The sequence below is a fragment of the Suncus etruscus genome, chromosome 18 (genome assembly GCF_024139225.1).
Source record: "Suncus etruscus isolate mSunEtr1 chromosome 18, mSunEtr1.pri.cur, whole genome shotgun sequence".
NCBI lineage: Eukaryota > Metazoa > Chordata > Mammalia > Eulipotyphla > Soricidae > Suncus > Suncus etruscus.
Window position 1 is genome coordinate 26,478,690 of NC_064865.1, and position 14,482 is coordinate 26,493,171.

General features: G+C 39.6%; 1 protein-coding gene across 1 annotated transcript in view; it reads right to left on the bottom strand.

Annotated features, from left to right (window-relative positions):
• PPP1R14C (protein phosphatase 1 regulatory inhibitor subunit 14C) overlaps window positions 1-14,482 on the bottom strand; it is a 94,050-nt gene that overhangs the window by 16,872 nt on the left and 62,696 nt on the right. Inside the window, exons 2-3 of the mRNA XM_049765458.1 lie at window positions 2,468-2,551; window positions 1,156-1,188 (exon numbers count right to left, since the gene is read on the bottom strand). Coding sequence (XP_049621415.1) covers window positions 1,156-1,188; window positions 2,468-2,551 — 117 coding nt within the window. The remainder of the gene's footprint in view (window positions 1-1,155; window positions 1,189-2,467; window positions 2,552-14,482) is intronic.

The following is a 14,482-nucleotide window of genomic DNA, read 5'->3' on the forward strand; positions in this document are numbered from 1 at the left end:
CCTACTGGTTTCTTTGGCTCTTGAAACTATAAATTGTATTAAACCGATTCAAACATCATTTAATAAGGAAAATGAAAGTTGTATAGTCAAAGCTCAAATAACCAACTGATCTCAAACAAATGATTATAAAACTACCTAATCATTTCACCTTATAATCTCTAGGAAAGAATGCTCTTTTTTGTAATTGTGCTTCTTCCAAACTAAGAAGTGCTTTGATGTTGCACAAACCAGCTGATAGGTATCTTGTAATTTCTCTGATCATATAGGAAGACATTAATGGGTTCTTTATTAATATTTTCATAACTGATCAAATTTTAATTTTGTTTGCCCCTTCAGTCACCAAAGCATACATGAAATGCTTTGATCTATTAACATGAAGAGTCTTTTAGACTTACAAATATGGATAGACTAAAATTCAAAAAAGCATAAAATTTCTCCTGATAAAGGTAATTCTTTTGAATAACAAAACTGGCTAATGCTATTTTTTTTATTCTTTTTTCGTTTGTCATTGGGCCACACCCAGCCATGTTTAGGGTATATTCCTGCTTTTCTATTAAGAGATCATTTCTGAATGGCTTGGGAAACCATATAGGGTGTTGGGGATCAAAACCAAGCATGCAAACCAAGTGCCCTACCCACTTCATTATCACTCTGGTCCCAGCTGGATGATCTTAATTAATTTTAATTAATTTCTAGTTTAGGGGTAATACCTAACTGTGCTCAGAACTTACTATGGCCTCTCTGATGAGGAAACACTCCTGGAGGTACTTAGGGGAACATAGATGGTACCAAGAACTGAATTCCCTGTACAATCTCTCCAACCCAACTTAAAACTTTTTAAAAATAAACATAGAGAAAAAATGTATTCTCCAGTTATGAACCTCAGCCTTCCACCAAAACAATACTAAATGCTTTCCCATTTACCTTTGAAACTGGTTTTATATAAAAAACAAGCAACACCCCATTTTTATTAGTTTTGAGACTTGCTAAATGTTAGACATGTTTAAGCATATGAATAAGGTTATTAGTACTATTCGAACATTTTTATTACACTATGATAACATTTCTATGTAGTACAGATAAATTTTTTTGCTTCAAAATCATTCTCATAAAAACCAATTTAGACATGGCATTTAGAAAAAAGAATTTGCTTACCTCTGTTGGTTTGTAGCAGTCTACAAGCGCTTCCTAGAATAAAATACACAGAAGGTGAGTTTTATTATTTTTAAAAGTTAAGTGTTAAATCATTTCATCTTTATCAAGTATTTTTCAACATATGATAAATCAATATTTCATACTGAGGCCCAAAATTGCACTTTATTTTGGCATCTGATGGCCATATGAAAATATGAAAAGCCATTCCCTCTCCTTTCTGAGAGTGAAAGACATTATTCACACTCTTAGGACTCACACAAACTCATACACCTTCTTGATGGACAACCTGGTTAAGAATAAACGTAAAAAGTCCTGAATGAAAAGACAGTGAGAGTAGAATCAATTACACACACTGTGAGAAGCCAGGAATAAAAAACAGTGATCCAATAGTAGCAAAAAGCCCCTTTCAAATTCGCAATTTTAAGAAACCTTTGTAACATTGCATTTGCCACCATACCAGCACTGACTTTAGGATTACTTTTAATTTTCATAATTAGGGTGCTATTCTCACACACTAAATTTACCAACAAGAATAATCACTAACTTGAGACTGTTCACCACTCAAAAGACTCCAGTAATTATTAACACATTAAGTATATTAACACATGAAAATCTGCCCTTTAATGCATTGCCTTTGTGATCATTTGTCTTTGGTGATAACCAACAGCCATTAGCAGTAATTATCAGAGAACAACGACAGGTCAGAGGTTAATTGGTTTTAGAAACAACCACACACAGATTTTTAAATGATAGATCTGATCTCCCGTGGGAAGGGAAATAAATATTGTATAAGTCTGGGCAAAGAAAACAAGTGATATCTCATCTTTACTGTTCTACTGGAATGCTACCTGATGGGTGAAATTTACTAAAATATTTTATTTAAAAATTTAGGTTATAAACAATTTGCTGAATATTAAATTTATAACTAATTGAATCAGCATCTTTGAGATCATAGTAGTCTTGGGTTTGGCATCTCCTCACTTAAGCCTATGCTTAGGTATACCGGTAGATTTTGACTTCTGACAGAGGTATCTATCAGGATCTTTGGAAGCAGAACTGACACTGTCTCCTGAGATGAGTTTGGAGAAACTCATATCTATAATATGCACCCAGAACTTCTTTATCCTCACACATGTGGTTTCTGAAAATGACTACTAACTAGGCTGCCATTTGCTCTTCTTTCAGCAAATGGCTATTGCCCATGCCACTATTGCTCATGTAGGGGGCAGGTTTGGTGCCTCTCAAATTCTGTAGACCCAAGTGACTTCAAATATCTGTGAATGGAAGGTTCTAGGCTTGGAAAGTTGCTTACCTGTAATTTTAAAGCTCTTTCTTCTTCACTGTCAGTGTCAAGAAGATCATCAATGTCAATCTCTACATCTGGCATTTCTTCTTCCTTGGGGGGTTGGGAAGGGAGCAAAGGAAAAGGCATTCTGTTTAGAGACAGACTGCAAGCATGGAACCAAAGTGATTGAGTTAAATCAGTGAGTCAAGACAGAAGGAGTGAGAGGAAGGAAATCAATTAACCTACTGATTAAAGAAAGAAAAGGCTAAGAAGAAGGGGAGGGAAAGGCAAAGGAAGGGGAAAAGAAAGAGGAGAGGAAGGGGAAAGAGAGAGAAGGAAAAGGAACAGGAAAAAGGAGAAAGGGAGTTGGGGGATATGAGTAAAAAGGCAATTTAAGCCACAATGCAGTAGAACACAACATGATTTCCTAAAGACAATTTTTTATCTTCTGGTAGAAAACTATATACTTGGCACATATAAAAGAGAAGATTATTTGATAGATCATAGAAAGGTAGAGATTGTTATACTTTTCTGTCAACATCTTGACTTCTTTGGGTGGTTAACTGTTCTTTCTTTAGGGGTCTACACCTGCCCTTTCAGACTCTTTGGGGAGTAGTGTTGTTTCCTCCAGGGGATTTCTGGGTGTAGGAGCCAGCCTGGCTCCAGTCCCAAATCTAGTTTCTGACTCAAGAAAGGACATGTTATCCACTTCTGAAATAAGCTTCTGGAAGGAGCTCCTTTGACTAGCGAGACAGCTGGGATCTTGGAAAGTGATGGAAGACATTTGGCAATCAGAGGAGCAAGTCTGGGCAGGAGAGAGAAACAAGAAGAAAAGGTGCTGGATAATTAATGCTAGCAAGTCATCTTCCCTGCAGTAATTCCTAGTCTGATTCCAGTCAATGTTCTGTGTGGAGATGACAGCAAGTCACAGGAAAGTGACAAAGGACTTTGCTCATCTGGACCCTGAAACTGTTCAAATCCAAACCTCTTGCTCCCTCTCCTTTCCTTTGTTCCCAGGTGCCTCTCAGAAGTGTGAAATACAACTGCATTTAAAGTGAGCTGTAGTTTGATTTTCCTTGTTCTTAAATCTCCTTAAATCACCTGTTCTCCAATTCCTTCCAGTGTCAGCAGGTAGCCAGGGAAGAAACTTCAAAATCTAGAGTGGATCCTAGTTTGGGAACCCTTGTGGCTTCACCAAGCTAAGCTGTTCCTGGTTGCGGTGTCGTCTGGTCTTAGCAGAAATCCTCTTACCAGAAATGTGTTTGCTCAGTTCCAAAAGTGAAAACCCATGTGTTTTCAGGGCACAAATACAATGCTATGGTAAATATGTATATTTATATGTACTCATCTATGTATATGTGCGTGTATATGCATTAGATATATGTACCTGTGTAGTATGAATGTGTATATATATGTTTATCTGTCTGTATGCGTATTTGGGGTGTTGTATATGTACTGATCTCTGTTCCTGATACCTTACACTAAACTCTAAATATCCTAGAATTTCCTGGGGCAAGGAGGTACAAGTAGAAATTTCTTTTATTCCAATGAAGGTACTCTGGCAGGTTCCTGGAAAAAGGCACCATCACCAGAAAGAACAGGCTAAGAACACGCCTGAAACTTTCCACCCAGTTTCCATTTTCCTTAAAGAAGAGGGACTGGAAACCACGGTAATAAGGAATCAAACTAATATGCTGAATCCTCGATAAAAATCCCAATTGTTGGAATATTTAGAGTCTCCATGTTAGTGAGCACAGGAGAACAAGAACCCCAAATCCAGAGAAGCAGCCAATATATCTCCATTGGGCTATTCACCTGTCTTCTTTATTTCTTCATAATAAACAATTCAAGTTCTATGAGGCATTCTAGCAAATTATCAAATTTCTGAAGGGGTCCTAGGAACTCTGATTTATAGCTAGTTTTTCATAAGTATAGGTAATAAACTGAATTTGGCAATTAAAAACTGCAGCAGATTTTGTGGGACCAAGCCACCAACTTTGGTATCCAATGTAAATTCCAGGTAGAAATGAATTAAAGGATGCCAATCTAGGAAGAGAGTTGCTTAGAGTATAGAAAACATCACATATCTGGTGTCAGAAGTTCTGTGAGTATGTAGTCCTGTGAGAATTAAGTGGAAATACAAGGTGAAGGAGATCTTTATGAAGCTGGGCTCCCCTCAGTAACTACCAGTTTCTACCAGTTTTCTACCTAGGATAGAGCTCCAGAAACAGCCACTTGAACCTGGAGTAAGTCGTTCTTGTTCCTGTGAGCAATTCTCGTTTAGCTCTTTCACTTGGGTTTTAAATTGAAATAATCCACTTCCAAACCAGTGTTTAATTAAGGTGGGTGTTTTTTGCCTCATCAGTAAAGCTCTGCCTGATGGGAGAAAAGTTCTGTATTCAATCTTTATATTTGTTTCAAATTATCATTCACCTATCTATACAGCTGATGATATAAAAATAGGAGATTTGACAAAGGGGCAAACCAGTTTGGAAGGAGATTATGATATAAAAACTATTGAAAAACACTGTTCTAGTTCCGATTCTATTTTCTATTTGGTCTAATCCAGCCATTCTCTACTGGGGGCCATTAGGTCCCAAAGATATTCCAAATGTTCCACAGATGAAACTATGTCAGTGGAAAACACAGCACAAAACTAAGGAAACAACTGATCGGATGGGGTTGGGGACAGGGTGCAGAGAGAAAACTAGGTCAATTAAAGACTAGGAAATTCAGATAAAATCTATTATATTTTGTTGCCTTTTTCTTTTGATTGACTAATAATAAGAGGTCCAAGATTTCTATAAGGTTATATTAACATTTTCTTATATCTCTAGTAAAATATTAATCTTGTTAATACATTATTTTTTTATTTTGTTAAATTGTGTTTTCTCACATTTCAGTTTTTTTTCTTTAAGATAACTATTTATAATTTTTAATTAACTGGAATAAAATTCTATGTTTATTTAAAAAATGGACAATAAATGTTAGATGAGAATAGGGTATAATGTGATGAATACTGCTACTGCACAGAATCTGGAGCAGCCTTCATAAAAGGCTAGCTCTGCCAAAACTCACTGTGACTCTGGGTGAGTTTCTTAACCTCCCTGGCTTCAGGTGCTTTCTATGTAAAATGGGAGAATATACAACAACTGCCTCATAAGGCTGATGGTGTGGATTCTAAAATCATTGCTACAAAGTTCAAATTAGGCTAGCATCTGGCATACAACTATGCCTTTAATTTCCATTACATTTGCACGCCACTGTAAAAGCCCAGAGAAAGCAGAAAGAAAATCAAGCAAATATAGGAGTAATTCTCACAGCCTTAGTCTACTGACATTAAAGTATCTTTCAAAATATTTCTTAAAAGTCCTACTAATAAATGGGAAGTAGCATATATTCTCAGAAAAATTGAATAGCAACAGATCTGGGAATGAAGACTTAAAACTGGGAAAGAGTGAAAGGGAATAATTTAAGATAGTTGCTTGGCTCACAGGTTAGGGGGATGGCAATGCAAGATAGATTTTGAAGAGCACCAACTATGAGAATATTGATACTGCCTGCCATGCCCCAGAGACTGTATTTACCAAAGCTAATGAACAATCTGACTGTCCCCTGCTTACTGGTCACTGTGACTTCCCCTTTCCCTAGAATCCATCTGTCCTCTCTGTCATAAAGCAGTCTGCCCCACATATCCATTACAGTATGGAGCTCTCTGACAAGAAGCCTTTTTCAGGTCCCCTGGGGACACAGCAGGGACATGCAGACAGATGTGGCATTTATCAGATAGGAGATCTCTGGCAACCATGGTCAACACAGGAAAAGACCATTCCTGCTCTCCTCAATGGTGTCAGCCTCCCTGACCTGCATCATGCTGCCTGAGCTCAGGTCCTCTTTGTGTTCCTTTTAAATCCTGGCTGCAAAGAAAGTGCAGGAGGAGCAGAGGAGACATTCACAGAGTCACAGAGAATAGTTCATACTCATTTTTCCATGTCTGCCCATCTCTCCCCAGCGAATGGAGCCCAGCAGACTGAAACTCAGAAAAAAATGTCACTAGACTTCATGAAAAGAAACTGGGAGCCAGAAGGCAGTCTGCACCAAAGAAGTCCTGCTGGGTGACAACACTCAGAGACCCTCCCCGCAAACCAATGCTACTGCAGTGAGGCAAGCCAACCGCCAGAGCAGAGGCAATGTGCACTGCATATCTCTAATGCATGCCGTGACTTTAACTACCACCAGATCAGGTCAATATATCCAAAGCCCATGGCAGCTGACCCCACTCCAGAAATGCCAAGTGAAAGAAATAATGCACACATGTCAATCCGTGGTCTATACAACCTTCCACTATACAACCTCTCCACCTCAGTCATTTAGATTTAGTATTTGTTCTTGCTAAGGACACAAAAATCTCTATTTTTGTCCTGTTTTAATGAAACCAAGGCTGATGAGCCTGTTCAATGAGCCGTAGGAGTCTGTTCTAATTCAAGGAAATAAAGAATAACATCTAAGCAAAGTTTGTTGCATAATAACATGTCAAAAGGATTCAAGCATGCATTCAGCTCTGTGCCCTGCCAAGTTTCATGTGGGCTTTTTATTGGAGTGACAAAGTCCCACATGAGAGGATCCTCAACAAGACTGCACACAGTTCCTAATCAGACACTGTATTTGACTCATGTGCCCCCACCCCACCAAATAAAACTGTCCAGTAAGGGAACCACAGGAAATATAATAATTGAGCATTCAATTTCTCAATTAAACTAAAAAGATGTAAACATAGGTACAGAACTTTTAATATTTGAAGAAAGGTCCACTAGCCAACACTGTTCCCAGGTCAACAAATCTTGCAGCACAGTTTTGGGGAGCAGAGCTCCTTGTTTAACAAAGTTGATTGATAGAAGTAAAGAAAAAACTAGCAGATTGAGATTGTATCAGCACCTAGCTGGGAGACTCCAGGCTTGGTGCTCCGAATCAATGCAAATTAAATTAATCATTGAGGGATGATAACCACCACTAGACGTGAGCTCTATTCTCTTATAATGATGCTTCTCATTACATACCCACACCTGGTATAGATGAGAAGGAGATCAAGGTCAGCATGTTCCCATGGAGGAAGATCAGGGGACTCAATCACATGGATTCAAACATGGGGTGAGTGAAATCTAGTTGGACCATGGGGAAGTCCTGTGAAGCAAAATCAATCTAATCCTGTGTTAATATGAAATTTCCTATATTTATAAGATAGAGTCACCATGAAGTGCTCAAGGAGCAAGAAAGACCCTTCTCAGCTCTTCATGGCCAACTGGGTTGGTATTTCAATGTGAGGGCCTGTGGATAGAGTGCTTCCCCAAGATACTGGGCTTACCCAGGATACCCTGGCAGTGCTTTGGAGGCTCCAGGACTTCATCAGAGATGTTTGGGAAACTACACAGAACTAGGATAGAACTAGAGTTAGCCTCATGCAAGATAAGTGCTTTAATCCCTGAACAAATTCCTGTATTCGTACTTTTAATGGGGTGTATGGAAATATCAAAATTTCACTAAAGGACCAGCATTTGCCTTGCATGCAGAAGGACGGTGGTTCGAATCCTGGCATCCTATATGGTCCCTCGAGCCTGCCAGGAGTGATTTCTGAGTGTAGAGCCAGGAATAACCCCTGAGAGCTGCCAGGTGTGACCTACCCCCAAAAATTCCACTGAAGGGACACTGGTGAAGAGACTGGCACTGCATGCCTAAAAATCATAAATACCTTTTTTTTTTTTTTTTTTTTGGTTTTTGGGCCACACCCGTTTGATGCTCAGGGGTTACTCCTGGCTAAGTGCTCAGAAATTGCCCCTGGCTTGGGGGGACCATATGGGACGCCGGGGGATCGAACCGCGGTCCGTTCCTTGGCTAGCACTTACAAGGCAGACACCTTATCTCTAGCGCCACCTTCCCGGCCCCCATAAATACCTTTTTTAACCTTTGTGTTTTAATTAAAATATACAAAAATTTACTAAGATTCTCACTAGTTTTGTTGTTGCACTCTCTCAGGAAAGTACCACTGAGTAACTTCACTGATAGATACAATAATTGCCAAAAGAGTGACTCATAACTCACTGAGTGTGGGGACTTCCCCTCAGGAAATGAATTCCCCAAATAATGGCTTTAGTGACAAAGAGTAAAGTAATCACTTGGAAGTTGCTGGGGGTAGGTCACCAGCTCTCATCACTACCACCCTGTTGTCAGAAAGGCCTTCTGTGGAAATCCTCAAAAAAGGGGCACAGGTCAGTGCCCACCACCTTGCTGTAGATCTATCAAGTAGCCCCAATATGCAGCAAGTGGTGGGTCAGCACTGGCAAGCTCTGCCTTGCAGAATCTGTGAGTCTAGGCTGGAAGCAAAAGAATATTCAGTGGTGGGGCCAGAGTGGTGGTGCAAGCAGTAAAGAGTCTGCCTTGCCTGCGCTAGCCTACGACAGACCGCAGTTCGATCCCCCTGGTGTCCCATATGATCCCCAAACCAGGAGCGATTTCTGAGTGCATAGCCAGGAGTAACCCCTGATTGTCACTGAGTGTGGTCCAAAATACACCCCCTCCAAAAAAAAAGAGCATTTATTAATATCAGAAGGAAAATATCAGGGATTTTAGTGAGAAAGAGAAAACCTCACACCTGTATGGTCAGAATAGGACTCAGGGAAGATGGAAAATGGATAACAGTTGGCCTTATGGAGTGCAAAGACCTAGGATACCTCTAAGAATATGGAGGTAGAAAGTCCTGATAACTAGGTGGTGCCAGGCATCTTTAGGCTGCAAATTTGAATGTCTGTAGAGGTCAAATGAGCAGAAATGAGAGCACAGGTAGGTTGGAAAGCTATTATGATGAGTAGTGGGGGCAGTGAGTGGGAAGCTGGAAAAGATAAGTGCAAAATCACTCTTACTAATGCAATTTTTTATTTTGGAGGTGAGGGCACTCAAATGTGGCATCTGGTGATTCTTGAGGGACATATGGTGGCTAGGATTGAAACTAGAGGCATGCTAGGCTTGCTAGCTCCTGATCCTTTGCGGTCATCTATTTATTAAAATCTGCTCTTTTTTATCAGAATGTCTGCATTTTCCAAAAAAAAAAAAAAGCTGAAAACAACAGAGTTGTAGAGTAAAAAATATACCGAAGTTGACCAACAAAGCCTTATACTAGTATGAAAGGTAAACAAAAAATCCATCAGTTTACACCCTGTCTAAGTTTTTTCACCCTGCTCCATGAAGTTTCCTAGGGCTTCAGAGTCAAGGAGTAAAAAGAGGCTTTGGAAAGCATCTCCTCTTCCATCATGATGAGAGCCTAAGGGTGTGAATACAGGTTGGGAATGGGGTACAAAGAGAGTGATGGGAGACATTAAACCATAGGAAGGAACACACACACACACACACACACACACACCATTCAGAGTCTGTGGGAGATCATCTCCCTAAAAATAACCCAACCAAGGTTGGGTTAGTCCCCAGACTAGATAGAATGTAAACAAGAAGCAAAAATGCACACAGGAAAGAATAGAGAGGAGTATTATGCAGAGTAAAATGAGTCAGAGAGAGGGATAGACATAGAATAGGCACATTCATTTGTGGGATATAAGCAAATAAAATATAGTATGGTAATAATATACAGAATAGAGATGAGGGCCAGGAGGACCAGTCAATGGTAGGAAGCTTCCCACAAATAGCGGTAGAGTGCATTTAGGACAGAGAAGGCACCACTATGACAATTATAGTTGGAAATTATCACTCTGGATAAGAAATGGGTGCTGAAAGGGGATAAAGTGATATACACAATACCCCTTCAGTAAAAATAATGCAAACCATAGTGACAAGGAAAAAAGAAGAAGAAACAAATAGACAAACACAGAGAGAGGGGGGAGGGAGAGTACAAGAGAGAAACAGAGACAGAGAGAGAGAGGAAAGAAAGTTTGTCATAGAAGCAGGCAGGGAGGGGAACTGGGTAGTGGGAAATATGATGAAGAGTGGTATAATTGATATGACTGAAACTCGATCATGAAAATTTTATAACCACAGTGCTTAAATAAAATTAAAAAACAGTTTAGGGTCTTCTAGATGTACATGGCCACATAAGCAAATACATGTTAGGAAATTATCATGACTTTGCTGTCTATTTTAAGGATGCCTGCTGATTGGCTATGGGAAATATCCCAGCCTTTGTTCTTAATATTTGCACTGAATGGTAATGTGATCACTTAAATGTCCTTAAAAATCTCTGTCAATTTAAACAGTGACTTATGTGTTAGAAGCCAGAGAGGACATAGAAATATTATGTTAAATAACTGGCCAGTCTGTTCACTAGTGGCTGCCCAGGTGACCCTAAAGCCTCAACAGTCCTTGAGTATTTCTTAGTCTCCTTAATGTGTTTGTCTCTGTCCCTGTGACAGATGCCAGCTGAATGAAGCTTGAAAGTACCAATTTGATAATGGTAAAGTGTTTATAACACTCAGCATACATGTACATACATTTACCACACATATTACACTCCTCGTGTGCACACACACTACAAATAACATACAACATGTACACAATTATAACACTCACCATATCATATTCCACATGTGCACACACCCACCTACCATGTATTCAATATTCAACATATGTACACAAACAACATGAGACAGACACCATAACCAATGCATGCACACTCACATGCACATACTTATATATTCAGCACTAACATTCACACAATCTTCATAGCCAGAACATGCATCCATGAACTTGACCAAGTGGGTGCTGACTTTAAAAATACTACCTTCAACTTTAACCCATTTGAAGAAGGCAGCAGAAATGTGCAAACTGAGACAGCCTGAGAAAGGAATACAGTCTGAGCTCAGCTTAATATTCAAGCTAACAGCTCCCCAGAGTGACCCAACCCTCAGTTCTTGGCATTCTCCCTCTCAAAGTCATGAAATAAAGGTTCACAGGATTAGAGTCTGGACAACTAAGGAAGAATCAGGGGCCAATTGGAAAGTTGAAAGCACAAAATGTCAAACACCAGCCAATAAGATATCTTTCTAGAAGCCTGTAGGGGAAGCTGGCATAGGAAATACATCAAACAAAAAACCAAGAGATCTAGGGAGTTGACTTAAAGTTCTAGAGTACATGTTCTGCGTAAGGAAGCCTTGGATTCTTCAACTCCCAGCCTCATGAAGTATCCCAAAACATGTGGCCCCAAAACAGAGGTGTCCTGAATCCTATAATGATGTCAGCCCTCCCTCTGTAAAAATATTTACATTTTTAGGATTTCAGTCTAATGACAACCCAAAATAATGTCAGTAAGGAAGTGTGTCCAAGAATCCGCTCATCCTCTTGGTAACTGTGGTCTGCCAGGAAGCTCTGTGCTTACACATTGGTCTTCGCAAAATGACAGGAAGACATGGATGTATTTACTATGTGTCTGACTTACTCATAACCAGAAAAGCCAGGATACATCACTTGGGGACATTGAGAAGGGACAATGTGGACGTAGCTCCTCTCTCATAAAAGCAGTGTCATTTTCCATAGCACTGAATTTATGTTGTTGGTCATTTTCAACTGGGTAGTTGATATTTAATTTGAAAATTTGCATTTATGTTATAAATGGAAGAACCTGAATCCCAAGAGCTTATAGTGGGCTTGAGTGGCACATATTTTAGTACAATATTGAGTGTTGATATAAGCTCTGGAAATCAGAAATCAATCACTTCTTAGGAAGGAAGTCAGGCCCATGCTGGAGCAAAACTTGCAAGGTATCAAAACCTCAGGGAATAGGAAAATTCTGCAATCTTTCCAAAGAAAGCAGATCACAAAATGAGCACGAGAATCAGTGTCCTCAGGCATTCTAAAAGCATTACCAAGAGCTGAACTACCAAGGAGGTCATGATTCCCAAATCTGAAGGGACCTGATTTCCAGCCTGAACATTTAATTCTCAAAACCATAACCTAATCATTAGAGAAACCCCATAAACATTAAAGCCAAATCAGATTTTACCCCTTATGCTCCTTATCTCCCATTTCAGAAAGCGGTACTCCAGCAAAGCAAACAAATAAAGAAATTTCCTGGTAATACTGACAACCAAGAGCATACTGTGACTTCAAGTTCAAAGAGAGTCCTGGGGAGGGCAAAGAGTGTGGCTGAGCCTAGATATTTGGGCTGGAACTTACAGAGGTTAAGGTAGGATAGTCTCAAATTAGACATAGAAAAACATAAAACGAGGTGGAAACGTGTTGTGTATGTAAACATATTTATGGGATTATTATTTTATGACCCTACCCTGATTGGTGATTGTGCCCTACCCTAGGGTGTGACCTGGCATTCTGCTCCCACCCTAGGGTGGTACCTGATTCTGCTCCAACCATTGGGTGGTATCCGATCCCACCATTGGGTGGTACCTGATTCTGGGGCATAAAAGCAAGGGTCTGTGGAAGGTGAGGGGCTTTTTTCCTGGGGCCTATTCTTAGGCCTTTTGGCTTCGGATGCTTCATGGAAAAAAGAGCTGTTTTCTTAAGAAGCCTGACTGCCTGTTGGCTTTCTTCCCACCGCATTCACCTCAGAACCACCAGCTGAACAGGGTAACAGTCGCGTGGTCCGAGCTGGAGGAGAAAGGCCTCATCGTCCATCCCTCCATCAGTCAACCTCATAAGGGATTGATTTGCAACATTTTGGCGCCCGAACAGGGACTTGAACCTGGACCCTCAATAACTGTAAGTGAAATGCTTCATTGGAAATTTCCTCTGCTGACCATTAAAATGGTTTCTGTGGTTACTAATGTGGATTCTGTCGCCTTTTTGCATACGTATTGGTTCTCTATTATACAAGTGGATTATTCCATTTTGTTTTAAACTAGTTGGTTTGAATCAAGGACAATCACTACAGTTGGATGGTTGCGGTCTATATTTCAAAGGAAAATTGCATTGTCTCCAGCTGTCATAGTTTGTGGAATTTCTGTGTTGGCTCATGTTGTTACTGTTAGCATAGGTATTGGCTGGTATTTAGGAAATAGAAAGTGTAGAAATGGTGAGGCTAAAACCAGTATGGATAATAAGGAAATCTTTCCAACAAAAATTCAGACCAAGGTGCGGGCTGACGAATCCAGCCCCAACATCAACAATATAGGAATTTTTCCTGGAAGAAAAACAACTCGGAAAGTTAAGCCTGATTCTAGCGAATTGCATGACAGTAGTAACAGACAATGATCAATCTCCGGTGCTAACTCAAGAAGTGAGGCCTCATTCTATTCACAAAACTGAATCGCACAACAGTGCAGATTCAGACGATGAACCACACGCATGGCCTAAGAGCTCTATTCAGAATAATTTTGCTAATCCTGCTTTATCCCCTTTGCACGGGGTAAATGTTTCTAACTATGTACCCTATCAGATGGAAGAATTAGATCGGTTTAAAAAAGCATGTAAAGAGTATGGTCCAAAATCACCATAAAGTGTGGAGTTACTAAAACTTTGGAGTCATAACTCAACTTGGACTTTTATGATTTTATGAGAATCGCTGATATATGCTTGTCATCTAAACAGCGAACTGAATAGGAAATGTATTATTCAGAAGGCGTAAAAGTCAAATTATAGACCCCAGATGGTACAAAAAAATAAGTGGCAGGTGTTACTCTATCATATGAATTATTGATGGCAGAAAATAAATTTGCAAATATTCAGACACAAGCAGCTTTACCTAAAGAAATCTTAAATGTAATAAGAAATATTGCATTGTCATCACGGGAAAAAATTGATTCTAACAGCATTGGTAGAGGAAACCTTTTAAAAATTACCCAAGGCCCTTATGAGCCATATGCAGAGTTTGTAGGTAAGATTAAAGATGCACTGAAGTTACAAGTCAAAGATGAGGAGAAGAGAAACTTCCTCATAAAATCTTTGACTTATCATAATGCAAATTGCCTGTAGATTAGTATTGAATACTTTAATTGAAAAGGCAGATGTGAACGATTTCCTTTATGCCTATTGGAATGTCTATGGGGAACCCCTACCCCCACCCCACTTAAACTTGATACAAACCTTCGCAGT